This window comes from Cynocephalus volans, chromosome 1 (genome assembly GCF_027409185.1).
Source record: "Cynocephalus volans isolate mCynVol1 chromosome 1, mCynVol1.pri, whole genome shotgun sequence".
Taxonomy (NCBI): domain Eukaryota; kingdom Metazoa; phylum Chordata; class Mammalia; order Dermoptera; family Cynocephalidae; genus Cynocephalus; species Cynocephalus volans.
Genome location: NC_084460.1, coordinates 92,445,209 through 92,460,307, shown reverse-complemented (window position 1 = coordinate 92,460,307; position 15,099 = coordinate 92,445,209). Strand labels below are relative to the sequence as shown.

The 15,099-nt window shown below is 38.0% G+C and overlaps 1 protein-coding gene across 2 annotated transcripts in view; it reads left to right on the top strand.

Annotated features, from left to right (window-relative positions):
• ZBBX (zinc finger B-box domain containing) overlaps positions 1-15,099 on the top strand; it is a 102,215-nt gene that overhangs the window by 35,294 nt on the left and 51,822 nt on the right. For both annotated transcript variants that reach the window (XM_063114704.1, XM_063114696.1), the window contains exons 7-8: positions 1,178-1,336; positions 12,716-12,890. In XM_063114704.1, coding sequence (XP_062970774.1) covers positions 1,178-1,336; positions 12,716-12,890 — 334 coding nt within the window. The remainder of the gene's footprint in view (positions 1-1,177; positions 1,337-12,715; positions 12,891-15,099) is intronic.

Sequence of the window (15,099 nt, the reverse complement as noted above, 5' to 3'; positions counted from 1 at the left end):
GGAGTATATTCATGAATGAGGAGGAACCTCTATTTCTTACATTTTAATATGGTGGGACAATGATATATAGTTTTAAATACGTGGTCAAATATAAAAATAGGTTTAAAACAAAAAATTAAACCACCTAATTTGCATAGGCAATTGTATGCAGAATTACAGTTTTGCGAGTCTTTTTTAAAGGAAGGAAAAATGTTCAAATCTATTAGAGAAAAAATTTAATACTTTCAGTTTCAGGAAATTAAAGGTAAAACACATTTTCTGCATATGCTGTTTGCCGGGAACTGTGATAGCCATATAAAAATTTAAAAATCATGGTTTTTCCTTTTCTGAGCTTATGTGGTATGATGGGATAGATCAACACCAAAAGTGATGTAAAATCAATATGGTAAGGGCTGGTAGACATCTGCTCAGGGGGTTAATGGGATGCAGAGGGTGGGTACCTCACACAGTTGTTGGTGGAGGGTGCAGGGGAGGGTTCTAGATCTGTGGGAGTAACATGGGAAGGGTCTAGAAGGTAAAGTAGGAGTCTGCCAAGCAAAGATGATGTAGAGGAGGGAGGGCCTTCCTGGTAAGTGAACCTCATGAGCAAAGGCACAAAATGAGAAACAGCTTGGAGTTTACTAGGGAGCTACAGATAAAGGCACTTCCTGCTGTGCACTTTTGAATAGTGAATATTTTCTAAAGATGTTTTATCACCAAGAAATGCTCATTACTGCTTATTCAGGCTCTTGCCGTGTTAGCTATATTTAGTTCTTTAGCCAAGACGTGCACAAAATAACACAGCTCTCTATTTCCACTATTTGGCATAGTGGCAAGGCCATGAGTCATTAGAATTATACACACCTGGGGTCACTTTTCTGCTCTGTCATCCCCTCACTATGTTTCTTTTTTCCTAAAACAGGGATAAAAAATGTTCTGTTTTAGGGTTTCCTTGAGGAATAAATCATATGCTTTTAATGTGCTTTGGATGGCTTGAGCCCAAACTAGTTCCTTTAGTTGATGGCAACTGTCAACCATTATATTGGTTGATACAAATGTCTATTTGTTTTTTAAAATATTAAATAAAATTTATTGAATTTCAGGAGCCATAGAATAATGAAAATATAATTTCATGTGTATTAATTACTTAGTTTGACATATTAGGCTTTTTAGTCATAGTTTGTTCTCTTTTTCATAGGCAAAATCTCAAATATTTTCCAGTGTATTGGATGTTGCCCATCGATTTATAAAGGAAGTAAATCCAGATGAACTCAAAGGAGAGAATAATTCTCCAAAAGAGACCAGTAAACGTCAGCATAAACCCAAATCTCTACTTCTACAAGGGAGCAGCTCTGAGGTAAGCTGAGGAAAATATAGTAGACATTTTCTCTCATACATGACCATGTTGACTGTCATTTATATACTTAACTAGAGCTGTAGAGTTTTGCAGATTATTTTATCACATTGTTACTTACTATGAATATGTTTTCTATAAATCAAATACATCTTGACCATAAAAAAATCTTTTCAAGGAGATTGCTTTTATTCCACTGAACACTGATCTTTTGGATGAATGATCTATTTATTGATCCTATGACTTGCCAGGCATTTCCACTACGTCAGGAATTGAATGAATATTTGGGGGAAACAAACAAACAAACAAAAACCCACAATGCGATATAACAATTTTATATTAGTCAGACTTGAGAGAGTCAAAAAATACAAAACCTTGTCAAGAGCTTTAGGTGACAGGCAACTTTTCAGTTATTTAAAACCAGATTAATACAAAATTCTGGCTGTTATTCACATTGACTACTTATCCAACAGTGTGCTAGATAAGCTTTTATCAGCACAAGTCTATATTTTTACAATAGACTTGTTTTCTTTAGCAAGAAACAAACTTCAAATTTTGATCTATGTTATAATCCTCTTTTTAAAGATATCACTCACCTTTTCCCTGCAGTTCAGACACTATGGGTAACTTGGCCAAAGTCACATAGCTTGTTACTTGGTGACCAAGTCTGTTGAACTTAAGTCTGTTGATTTCCAAACCCATGCTCATAGAACCTCTTTCCAGCAGAGAAACTATGCTTGAATTTTCCAGCAAAGTCAATGTATTTACATGGATTTTGCTTTCTAATAGACTTGCCAAAGATGTTTTGTGAAGAATCACTGAATGAGTTACAGTCTCATTACTGTAATAATAATGTATTGAAGACCAGACACTGCCCTAAGTATTTTATCTCCTTTTGTCTTTTCTCAACTATTCCTTTTTTCAGATGAGAGAATAGTGGCAGAAAGCAGTTTTCATAAATTGGCCAAGGTGTCATTGATAGTGGAGCTTACATTTGAGTTCCGACCTTCTGGATTGAAGTTACTTGTTTTTAACAATTAAGCAGAGGCTGTGGTTTTAAAGGTTTCTCCTTCATGGCTGCCATCTTATCTAATTTATCCTATCAAAAATGATAGTGATAAATCAGCAGCTAACACTTTTTGAATACCTTATACTAGTCCTTGCTCTTAATGCTTTACCTGCCTTATCAGATAATCACAATAACCATATGTTTTGTGCTGTTATTACCCCCATTTAGCAGAGAAAGTTAGAGAGAGGTTAAGTAACTGGCCCTACTAGAAAGCTGTGTAGTGTACTCCTTCGTGCTTTTAATTCTTACAATAAATACTTTCTCTTGTCTCCATAGGTAACTATGTATACTGTATATACCCTCAATCTCTTGTCTTAACTTAAAAACCATTAATTCAGTGGTTATATTTTATTTTATTTTTTTAATTTTATTTTGTCGATATACATTGTGGCTGATTATTGCTCCCCATTACCAAAACCTCCCTCCCTTCTCCCGCTCCCCCTCCCCCCCAACAATGTCCTTTCTGTTTGCTTGTCGTATCAATTTCAAATAATTGTGGTTGTTATATCTTCTTCCCCCCCCCCGGTTTGTGTGTGTGTGTGTGTGTGAATTTATATATTAATTTCTAGCTCCCACCAATAAATGAGAACATGTGGTATTTCTCTTTCTGTGCCTGACTTGTTTCACTTAATATAATTCTCTCAAGGTCCATCCATGTTGTTGCAAATGGCCGTATTTCATTCGTTTTTATAGCTGCGTAGTATTCCATTGTGTAGATGTACCACATTTTCCGTATCCACTCATCTGATGATGGGCATTTGGGCTGGTTCCAACTCTTGGCTATTGTAAAGAGTGCTGCGATAAACATTGGGAAACAGGTATACCTTCGACATGATGATTTCCATTCCTCTGGGTATATTCCCAACAGTGGGATAGCTGGGTCGTATGGTAGATCTATCTGCAATTGTTTGAGGAACCTCCATACCATTTTCCATAGAGGCTGCACCATTTTGCAGTCCCACCAACAATGTATGAGAGTTCCTTTTTCTCCACAGCCTCGCCAGCATTTATCGTTCATAGTCTTTTGGATTTTAGCCATCCTAACTGGGGTTAGATGGTATCTCAATGTGGTTTTGATTTGCATTTCCCGGATGCTGAGTGATGTTGAGCATTTTTTCATATGTCTGTTGGCCATTTGGATATCTTCCTTAGAGAAATGCCTATTTAGCTCTTTTGCCCATTTTTTATTTGGGTTGCTTGTTTTCTTCTTGTAAAGTTGTTTGAGTTCCTTATATATTCTGGATTTAATCCTTTGTCAGATATATATTTTGCAAATATTTTCTCCCACTCTGTTGGTTGTCTTTTAACTCTGTTAATTGTTTCTTTTGCTGTGCAGAAGCTTTTTAGTTTGATATAATCCCATTTGTTTATTTTTCCTTTGGTTGCCCTTGCTTTTGGGGTCGTATTCATGAAGTCTGTGCCCAGTCCTATTTCCTGAAGTGTTTCTCCTATGTTTTCTTTAAGAAGTTTTATTGTTTCAGGGTGTATATTTAAATCCTTAATCCATTTTGAGTTGATTTTAGTATACGGTGAGAGGTATGGATCTAGTTTCATTCTCCTGCATATGGATATCCAGTTATCCCAGCACCATTTGCTGAAGAGGCAGTCCCTTCCCCAGTGAATAGGCTTGGTGCCTTTGTCAAAGATCAGCTGGCAGTAAGTGTGTGGGTTGATTTCTGGATTCTCTATTCTATTCCATTGGTCAGTGTGTCTGTTTTTATGCCAGTACCATACTGTTTTGGTTATTATAGCTTTGTAGTATAGCTTAAAGTCAGGTAGTGTTATGCCTCCAGCTTTATTTTTTTTGCTCAGCATTGCTTTGGCTATTCGTGGTCTTTTATTGTTCCATATAAATGTCTGGAGAGTTTTTTCCATTTCTGAGAAAAATGTCTTTGGAATTTTGATGGGGATTGCATTGAATTTGTATATCACTTTGGGTAGTATGGACATTTTCACTATGTTGATTCTTCCAATCCAAGAGCATGGGATATCTTTCCATCTTCTTGTATCCTCTCTAATTTCTCTCAGCAGTGGTTTGTAGTTCTCATTATAGAGATTTTTCACCTCCTTGGTTAACTCAATTCCTAAGTATTTTATTTTTTTGGTGGCTATTGTAAATGGGCAGGCTTTCTTGATTTCTCTTTCTGCATGTTCACTATTGGAGAAAAGAAATGCTACTGATTTTTGTGTGTTGATTTTGTATCCTGCTACTGTGCTGAAATCATTTATCAATTCCAACAGTTTTTTTGTAGAGTTATTAGGCTGTTCGATATATAGGATCATGTCATCTGCAAACAGGGACAGTTTGACTTCATCTTTTCCAATCTGGACGCCCTTTATTGCCTTCTCTTCTCTGATTGCTCTGGCTAGTACTTCCAACACTATGTTGAATAGGAGTGGTGAGAGTGGGCATCCTTGTCTAGTTCCTGTTCTTAAAGAAAAAGCTTTCAGCTTTTCCCCATTCAGGATGATATTGGCAGTGGGTTTGGCATATATGGCTTTAATTATGTTGAGATACTTTCCCTCTATACCTAACTTATACAGGGTCTTTGTCATGAATGAGTGCTGAACTTTATCAAATGCTTTTTCAGCATCTATAGATATGATCATATGGTCCTTGTGTTTGAGTTTATTAATATGGTGTATCACATTTATTGATTTGCATATGTTGAACCAACCTTGCATCCCTGGGACGAATCCCACTTGATCGTGATGAATAATTTTACGTATGTGTTGCTGTATTCTGTTTGCTAGTATTTTAGTGAGGATTTTTGCATCTATATTCATCAAGGATATCGGCCTGTAGTTTTCTTTTTTGGTTATATCTTTACCTGGTTTTGGTATCAGGATGATGTTTGCTTCATAGAATGAGTTTGGGAGATTTGCGTCCATTTCAATCTTTTGGAATAGTTTGTAAAGAATCGGTGTCAATTCCTCTTTGAATGTTTTGTAAAATTCTGCTGTGAATCCATCTGGTCCTGGGCTTTTCTTTGTTGGGAGCCTTCTGATAACAGCTTCAATCTCCTTTATTATTATTGGTCTGTTCAAACTTTCTACGTCTTCACGGTTCAGTTTTGGGAGCTTGTGTGTGTCCAGAAATTTATCCATTTCCTCCAGATTTTCAAATTTGTTGGCGTATAGTTGTTTATAGTAGTCTCGAATGATTCCTTGTATTTCAGATGAATCAGTTGTAATATCTCCATTTTCATTTCTAATTTTTGTTATTTGAGTCTTCTCTCTTCTTTTTTTTGTTAGCCATGCTAATGGTTTGTTAATTTTATTTATCTTTTCAAAAAACCAACTTTTTGATTCGTTGATCTTTTGAATTGTTTTTTGGTTTTCAATTTCATTCAGTTCTGCTCTGATCTTAATGATTTCTTTCCGTCTGCTAACTTTAGGTTTGGATTGTTCTTGTTTTTCTAGTTCTTTAAGGTGAAGTGTTAGGTTGTTCACTTGCCATCTTTCTATTCTTCTGAAGTGAGCGTTTAATGCAATAAATTTTCCCCTCAATACTGCTTTTGCAGTATCCCACAGGTTTTGGTATTATGTATCATTGTTTTCATTAGTTTCAATAAATTTTTTGATTTCCTGCTTGATTTCTTCTTGGACCCATATGTCATTAAGTAGAATGCTATTTAATTTCCATGTGTTTGTATAGTTTCCAGAGTTTCGTTTGTTATTAATTTCTAGTTTTAATCCATTGTGGTCTGAGAAGATACATGGGATAATTCCAATTTTTTTGAATTTATTGAGACTTGATTTGTGACCTAATATGTGATCTATCCTGGAGAATGATCCATGTGCTGATGAGAAGAATGAATATTCTGAGGTTGTTGGGTGGAATGTTCTGTAGATATCTGCCAATTCCAATTGGTCTAGAGTCTTGTTTAGATCTTGTGTTTCTCTACTGATTCTTTGCCTAGATGATCTGTCTAATATTGACAGTGGGGTGTTCAGGTCCCCTGCTATTATGGTATTAGTGTCTATTTCCTTCTTTAGGTCTAATAGAGTTTGTTTAATAAATCTGGCTGCTCCAACATCGGGAGCATACATATTTATGATTGTTATGTCTTCTTGATGGATCAGACCTTTTATCATTAAGTAGTGTCCCTCATTGTCTCTTTTATGGTTTTTAGTTTAAAGTCTATTTTGTCAGATATAAGAATAGCTACTCCAGCTCGTTTTTCTTTTCTGTTTGCATGGTAAATCTTTTTCCATCCTTTCACTCTTAGTCTGTGTGAATCTTTATGGGTGAGGTGGGTCTCTTGTAGGCAGCATATAGTTGGGTCCTGCTTTTTGATCCAGTCAGCCAGTCTGTGTCTTTTAATTGGGGAATTTAAGCCTTTTACATTAAGAGTTGTTATTGAAAGGTGTTGATTTATTCCTAGCATTTTATTGGTTGTTTGGTTGTCTTAGGTGTCTTTTGTTCCTTGCTTTCTGATTTACTGTTTGTTTTCTGTGTTTGTTGGTTCCTTAGGTTGTAGATAGTGTTTTTGTTAGCTTGTTTTCTCTTCATGAATGCCATTTTTATTATACTAGCGGGTTTAGATTTTTCTTGGGTTTTTATGGCAGTGGTAGTTATTTTTCAGGAACAAAACCCAGTACCCTCTTGAGGATTTCTTGTAAGGGTGGTCGTGTGGTAGTGAACTCTGCAGTTTTTTTGTCTGAGAAATATACTGTTTGCCCCTCATTTCGGAAGGATAGCCTTGCAGGGTAGAGTATTCTTGGCTGGCAATCTTTGTCTTTTAGTATTTTGAAAATATCATCCCATTCCTTTCTAGCTTTTAGGGTTTGTGATGAAAAGTCTGATGTTAACCTGATTGGGGCTCCCTTATAGGTGATTTGACGCTTCTCTCTTGCAGCTTTTAAGATTCTCTCTTTGTCTCTGAGTTTTGCCAATTTGACTATGACATGTCTTGGAGAAGGCCTTTTTGGGTTGAATACGTTTGGAGATCGTTGAGCTTCCTGGATCTGAAGATCTGTGATTTTTCCTATACCTGGGAAGTTTTCTGCCACTATTTTGTTGAATATGTTTTCAATGGAATCTCCATTTTCCTCCCCTTCTGGAATACCCATGACTCGGATATTTGATCGCTTAAGGTTGTCTGATATCTCTCTCAGATTTTCTTCAATGTCCTTGATTCTTTTTTCTTTCTTTTTGTCTGCTTGTGTTATTTCAAACAGCCCATCTTCAAGTTCAGAGGTTCTCTCTTCAACTTCGACAAGCCTGCCGGTTAAACTCTCCATTGTGTTTTTTATTTCGTTGAATAACTTCTTCAGTTCAGCAAGTTCTGCTACATTTTTTTTCAGGACATTGATTTCCTTGTACATTTCCTCTTTCAGATCCTGTGTACTTTTCCTCATTTCATCATGATGTCTAGCTGTGTTTTCTTGAATCTCATTCAGTTTCCTTAGAATTATCACTCGAAATTCCTTATCAGTTATTTCAAGGGCTTCTTATTCTATAGGATCTAGAGTTTGAGATTTATTAACTTTTGGTGGTGTACTTTCTTGATTTTTTGTATTTCTGGTATCTTTTTTTGGTGTTTATTCATTGTGGCAGGGGGTTTCACAGTCCACCGGTTTGAGACTAATGACTAACTAGGATGTTGCTGTGGTTGCCAATTTCGTATGGCTCCCTCCATGACTGCTCAGTTGGCCTCTAGTGCCTTGTGTGTGTGGTTGCCTCGGGTCTTGGGCTTCTCCGGGGAGCCACCTTTCTGGTCAACTTGGACTCTGCTGGGCTGGTGGATCATGTACCACAGGGTGTGTGATCTCTGTTGAGCTTTCACTTACTGTGCAGGACTTCTCCCTGTTCCGTGTGCTCTGGCCCAGGCTGTTAGATCGTGCAGTGGCGACCCCAGCGGGTGTGTGGTTTCTGTCGAGTCTCCGCCTCCCTGGCCGCATGTCTCCCCACTCTGTGCACACTGTGCTGGGCTGGGGCATTTCTTCTGCACCCCTCGTCTATCAGCTGGGCCTTCAAGACCCTGCTCGGCACCGCCTCTCCCAGGAAGTCTACCAGGTTTCTGCTAGGCACAGATGACCGGTCTCTCTGGGTGCCTTTGTAGCACTATGTAGATCTTTCTTGGGTCTTGTCCACCTTTGTATCCCCCCAGTATAATCCGAGTCTAGCGCCCACCTGCAGCCTGGTCTCCGGCAGGTTCAAGCGGACCTGGGAACTCTCCTACCACACTATTCCCAACCAGAAATTCGTTAGGCTTTTTTCCAAACTGGTGGCCGCAGAGATGGTATCTGCCTCCCAGTAACAGGGTGTTTACCTCGGGCCGGAGTCCAAGGTGTGGTGGAGTGACAGTCGGCCCGCCCGTACTTCCTTGCCCTCCCAACACTGGCCGGGGACGCCCCCCGCCACCAGCCCCGCCAGAGAACCGCGGAGGGAGTGGGAGGGGAGGCCGGTCCGCAGGCTCCGGAAAGCCCCACGCCAGGCCAAGCAAGTGGGAGGGCTCAGTGATGGCCAGCTGGGCGGGGCTGCCTGCACCTGGGAAAATGGAGGCAGCACCGGGGCAGTGAGTGGCCTGGTGGTGCAGGCAGGAGCCAGGTGGGCATCCACCCCCCGAACAGAGCTGTGCCAGGGGTCACTCACAGTGCTGTGCCAGGTCGGGCGCTCACTCTGTCTCTGGTTTGTTGCCTTCCCAGTTCTCGGCCGCTGCCGCCTCGGGCTGTTCAGTCGCGGCGCGGCTCGGGCACTCCCAGGAATCTTCTTTAATGCCGGCCTGAAACCTCGAATCCTGAATAGGGCAGCTGGCCGCCTTCAGCACGGCCCCGGCCTCCAGGATCCTGTCTGCATCCACAGCAGCCCTGGCGCCGTGTTCCCTGTTTCGAGACTCGCTTTTGCAGCTAAGAAACAGTTCTTTTCCTGCTCCACACTTCAAAGCTGTTGCCTGTAAATGAGGCAGCCTCTCCTGCCGGGGGCAAAGTGGCGGTCACCCCCCACGACCGGCCAGCAGCAGAGGTCCTCCCTTAAGAGATGGCAAGAGGAAGGTCCACAAGTTTCCCGGCTGCCTGAGGCCCAGTGGCCGCCTTTTCCACCTCAGCTACTCCGCGCCAGCCGCCGCAGCCGCCGTCATCTTGAAAAACCAATTCAGTGGTTTTATACAGGGGTGTATATTAAAATCAACTGGAGAATTGTTAAAGAAATACACATGACTGAGTTTAATATTTCTGTCGGTGGGGTCCAGACATATGTGGTTTTAACAACTACTCAGTGATTCTGTTCAGTATTCTTGGGTGGGAGTCACTGCTGTAGACCCTCAGGTGTGAACCTGTGCACACACTGAAGAGGTAACTCCCTCATAGGCTTGGTATTTCTCTGTGCTGAAGAGCAGTGGTTCTCAAACTGTAAGAATCAGAAGCACTGGTAAGTTTGCTAAAAATGTGCATTCCTGGGTCTGCCACCCAAATTTTGATTTTGTTTTTCTTTTTACATCTGGATAGGGCTCAGGAGTCTGATTTTTAATTGGTACTCCTAAGCAGTTCTAATGGCTGGAAGAGTCAAAATAGTGGCCAAACCTGATATCTGTTTTATGGGTTTTTAAAAAAATGGGTTCAAGCCTATGAGGAATCCTTGGATAGGGGTGCAGGTTATGAAAGAGCTTACATTTTAGAGACTAAAACCTGGGTTTGAAATACTGATGCTAGTTTTCTTATAGCTTTGTAACATTAGGCAAATTACTTAGCATTTTTCAACCTGTTTTCTCTTCTGGAATTGTGAATATTAAGACACATATTACTGAGATATCATGTGCTTAGAGAGTAATGAATGCACAGCACTGGATATCCATATGATCCTTCAAGTTTCCTGTCACCTTGAGAATCGAGCAGGGTGATATTGGACTCTGAGTGGAAGTGGTTTGTGACAGTTATGAGCTGAAATATTTAAGAGCCAATGTACAACTCTCTAGCTTTTTTCTATACTTCCTATGTGCAAGTCAGGTATTCCAATGGCATAGCTTCGAGTCCAAATGCCTTACATCTCTTATTCACTGCTTAGAAGAGAGCTGCCCTGGAAAGATGCTGGAATCAGTGTGTACCTAAACCATTTTGTATTAAACCACTGAGTTTTCAGTGCTTCTTCATTAGTGCAGCATACATACATAGACACACAGACATATTGTTACTGGATACCTTGCCACATACTCCTGAAACTCAATATCTTCAAATTAAATTCATCCTCTCTCTTCCAAAACCTGTAGATGTTACTGTTGGCCGCACCCAATCTAGTTTTCCAAGCCAACAAAGACAGTTATCTTCTGTAGTCCTGTCTCTTCCTTCACTGAGCATCCAATCAGTGACTGTTGTTAGTTTGGTCATGTTACCATAACAAAATACCACAAACCGAGTGGCTTAAACAACAGAAATTTATTTTCTCACAGTTCTGTATGCTAGAAGTCCCAGATCGAGGTACTGGCAGATTCAGTTCCGGTGAGGCTTTTCTTCCTGGCTTGTAGGTGGCTGCCTTCTTGCTGCGTGTGTGTGTGTGTGTGTGTGTGTGTGTGTGTGTGTGTGTGTGTGTGTGTGTGTGTGTGTGTGTGAGAGAGAGAGAGAAAAATCTCTGGTGTCTCTTTCTCTTCTTAAAAGGATACCAGTCCTTTTGAACTAGGGTTTCACCTTCATGACACCATTTTCACCTTAATTGCTCTGTTTTAGGCCCTATCTCCAACTACAGTCACAGTAGGAGTTAGAGCTTCTGTATACGGGGGAGCACAGTTAGTTCATAACAGTTACCATGTCCCATGCAGTCTACCATCTAAAAACTCTCTTGAATGGTTGAGTACTTTTTTCTATTTTTATTGCCAATTAGCTTTTTCTTAAAGAACAAAAGATTTATAAAGTGGAAAGTGCATTTCATCCTCTTTCCTTCCAGGAGTCAATCAACATTTTCAATTTTGTAGGTATGCATTTCTTTACACAAATGTTAATATACTTTGTATACTGCCTGCAAACCTATTTTTTGTGCTTAACAATGTAGTTTTCATATTCATAGAAGTACATTCTGCAACTTTCTCATTCTATGTAGTGGCTGTAAAATACTCCATTTATTGGGTGTGGATGACATACAAAAATCTCTTCCACTCATCAACATTTATGTTGTTTCAATCTTTTGCCAGTACAAACTAAAATATAAAGTATAATTTTAAAAAAATATTGTTTTGCATATATATAGGTATATCAGTATGATAAAAACCTGAAATTCCTAGGCAAAGAGGGTTATGCATTTGTAATATTGGTCAAAATGGCCAAATGGCTATCACATTTTATTGGTTTCCTTGTATCCAAACTCACTATTCCCCAACTTCTCTCTCTCTTTCGTACTATCATGTGGAAGTTTGTTCAAACTGAATCTATATTTTGAACTGCATTTGTCTTTTCTCCCCATCATTAAGTTGAGGATCATGTAGTGTTTCATATGCATTGATGAACTTGTTCATTCGTTCCACTAACCTTTAATGAGCACCTGCTTGGTGCCAGACACTGCTCTTGACACTGAGGAAAAAAACCCCATAAACCCCAATGTCATTATATTCTACTGGGGAGCGACAGGCAATGAGAAATAAACATGTAGAGTAAATTCACATGGAGATAAGTTAGGGAATGAAAAATAAAGCAGTTAAGAGATTATAAAATGGCAGAAAATAGAACTATTATTTTTAGGATAATCAGCAAAGAGCTGTCTGAGTAGGTGACATTTGAGCAGAGATGAATAAAATGAAGGGATGGGTATGTGAGGACATGGAGGAGGCTCATTCCAGGCACTGAGTACAGCTAGTGCAGGACCCTGAGGAGAGAATGTGCTTGATGATGGGTTTCCAGAACTGCAAGAAGGTGAGTTTAGCTGGAGCAGGGTAAATGAAGGGGAGAATGGAAGGAGGTGAAATAAAAGAGAGGGGAGTACAGGTCATGTAGGGCCTTGAAGGTGCTGGTAGGAACTCGGGGTGTGAGCATTTTAGAAAACTGCTCTTTCTGATGTGGGAAGGTTGCAAGGAGAAGGTGATTAGGAAAGTAGGATGATTGGATGCAAGAGTATTGCAGCTTTCCAAGACTGCTGGTGAATAGCATAATTATAAGTCAAAAGTCCTTTAGGCTCTTGTTTTAATAATTTCTGAAGAGACCATTTATAATTGCCAATAGAGTTTTAAGGGAGAGAGTAAAGCATGTGAATAAGTACGACTTAAAAACATTTCATTCTAAGTTAAAAAAAATGTCTGATTTCTAATGAGTAATAATCAGTCCTACCTGTATTTTAAGATACAAAAAAATTAATAAAGTATACTTAGATACATTTTTAATTGGTTTAGGCAGAAATTACAACAACAAAAAGAGCAGAATGTACAAATCCAAGAGATGGGCCCTTGTGTGAAGGGTCATTTGATGAAGAAGCTTCTGCCCGGTCCTTTCAGGAAGTGTTAAATCAATGGAGAACTGGAAATCGTGACAACGAGGAGAAACAGAACTTACATGCAGCCAAACCAGGTATGGCTATTTTTATAACATGAATGTTGTAAAATAAAGATGACTTCATGCTATTTATCTCCATTCTCTGTGAATATAAATGCAATTTCAAAACCTATAAACATTGGGGTAACATTTTCTATAACTCCTCAAAGGAGTATGCACTGTACAATCATTGGTGAATGGTTTAATATTTATAGACCCTGAATTGGGCACTGGGGTATTTGTGTTTGTTTTCTATGTGAATTCAAACTGTCAAATAAATGGAGAATTGGATTCTTTCAGTTCTTTCTCTCCTAGCAGGAAATTTTTGTCGGGACAGCTAGTTCTTTTTTGACACATAGAATGGGAGGATCTGTGAGATAGAGAAGTAAAACAATCTTTTTATATATGTTTTAAAAAATATGATTTCAAGGACCCCTGTAAACTTGGGAGAATTTGTGTTTTAATTGCTTTTCTTTCATTTTGAAGAGGTATTTCTTGTTTTTATTTGCCCTTGATGATTTTCACTCCCATATTCTAGACATTGAAGGACTAGATGAGTGAGTGTGCAGTATCTTTGCTATAAGTTTTCCAGTGTCTCTTGAGGAAAATCAAAAGTTTTTAAAGTATTCAATTTATTAATCTTATTACTCAGAATCCTGTAGTGTCTTCCATTTGCTTTTCATTGAATATAAAGGGTTAGATAATAAATTCCAATCACATATCTTACTTGACAGAGGCATTCAGTTTTACTAATTTTGTTTCATTCTTTTCTGTAGAAGGAACATCTAATTATATATCTTTTATAACATAATGTAGTTCATAATGTCAAGGTACCACACATCATCTTCTTAATTATAATTGGATTTTTTTACTAAATAATGTTTTCTCCTTTAAATATTTTTCCTACATTTGTTCATGATATTAATATTTCCAAAACTATTTTTATGCTCTTTTCTTAGTATTACGTACCTTAGTAAGTACCTCAACTCTCATTTACTGCACTATTTCATGTACTTTATATTTGTAATTTCATATATTAATGTATTTTTTTTAGTTTTACTTTTCTACCCTGAAAGGGACTAAGTCTTCAATAGAAATACCTTTTTAATGGTCTACTTTGAAAGGCATAATGTTGAAAATAATGCCATTACTGAGTTGAGAAAACACCAGAAGTCCAAACCATTCTTAAAATTTGTTTTTTCATAATGGAAATACCTATACGAAAAAATAATATAATTATAATTTAAGAACATTTGTTTATAAAAAAAAAATTACCAAGAAGAAAAAGAAAATAGTCCAATAGTTTACCAGCTAGAGACAAAAAATGTTAACATTTTGGTATATATTTTACAATAGATACAGTTGTAGACACAGGCACACCCAAAAACACAGGAGCAAAAATTAGGTAAAACTGTATATTCTATTAGTTTACTTGTATTTTCACTGCAATTCTGTCATGGACAACTTTCTATGTAAATACAGATATACATAATCATTTGTAACTGTTGTGTCATATTCTATATAGCATGACTTTCAGACCTTTATTGATGGATATTTTGTTTCTCATTCTTTGTATTATAAAAAAAAAAGTTACGATAGCCATCTTAGCTATTTGCACAGTTACACAATTACCTTAAAATAAACTTCTAAATGTGAAAATGTCTTAGTGGTGATTTGTTTCATAAAATTTTGGTGAGTGTTATCCAATTGTTCTCTAAAATGATTACTTATGTCAGTTAAACTCTCTCTGGTAGTGTGTAAGATGGCTATTTCTCCATATTTTCTAGTTTTTTTTTTTTTTGGCTATTTTGATAGACAATTACTATCATTTTAACTGGCTATCACTTGTGAAATAATTATTGGCTATTCTTTGTCAATATATTTTGTTTTTAACATTTGCCAATATTTGGGCACAAGTGATGTTTTAAGTATTAGAGGTATACAATATTCCTTTCATAATAATTCTGTCAACAAATATGGAGTACATACTATGTACTGTGGGTGAGAGAGGGAAGAAATATGCAAAAGCAGTCACAACCTATTCTGTAACTTACAATCTAAGCAGAGGTCAAAGAATCAATTAAATTATCAGCATAACTTGTCAAGAGAAATGTAATTCCATGTCCACACCAGGTGAAAATAGCATGCACTAAGGAATTTTCAGCACCTTGTCAATCATATCACATGAGTCTGGGAAACAAGTAGAGGAAGAGATTTTAAGAGTATTAGGCAGAAAAAGTATAAG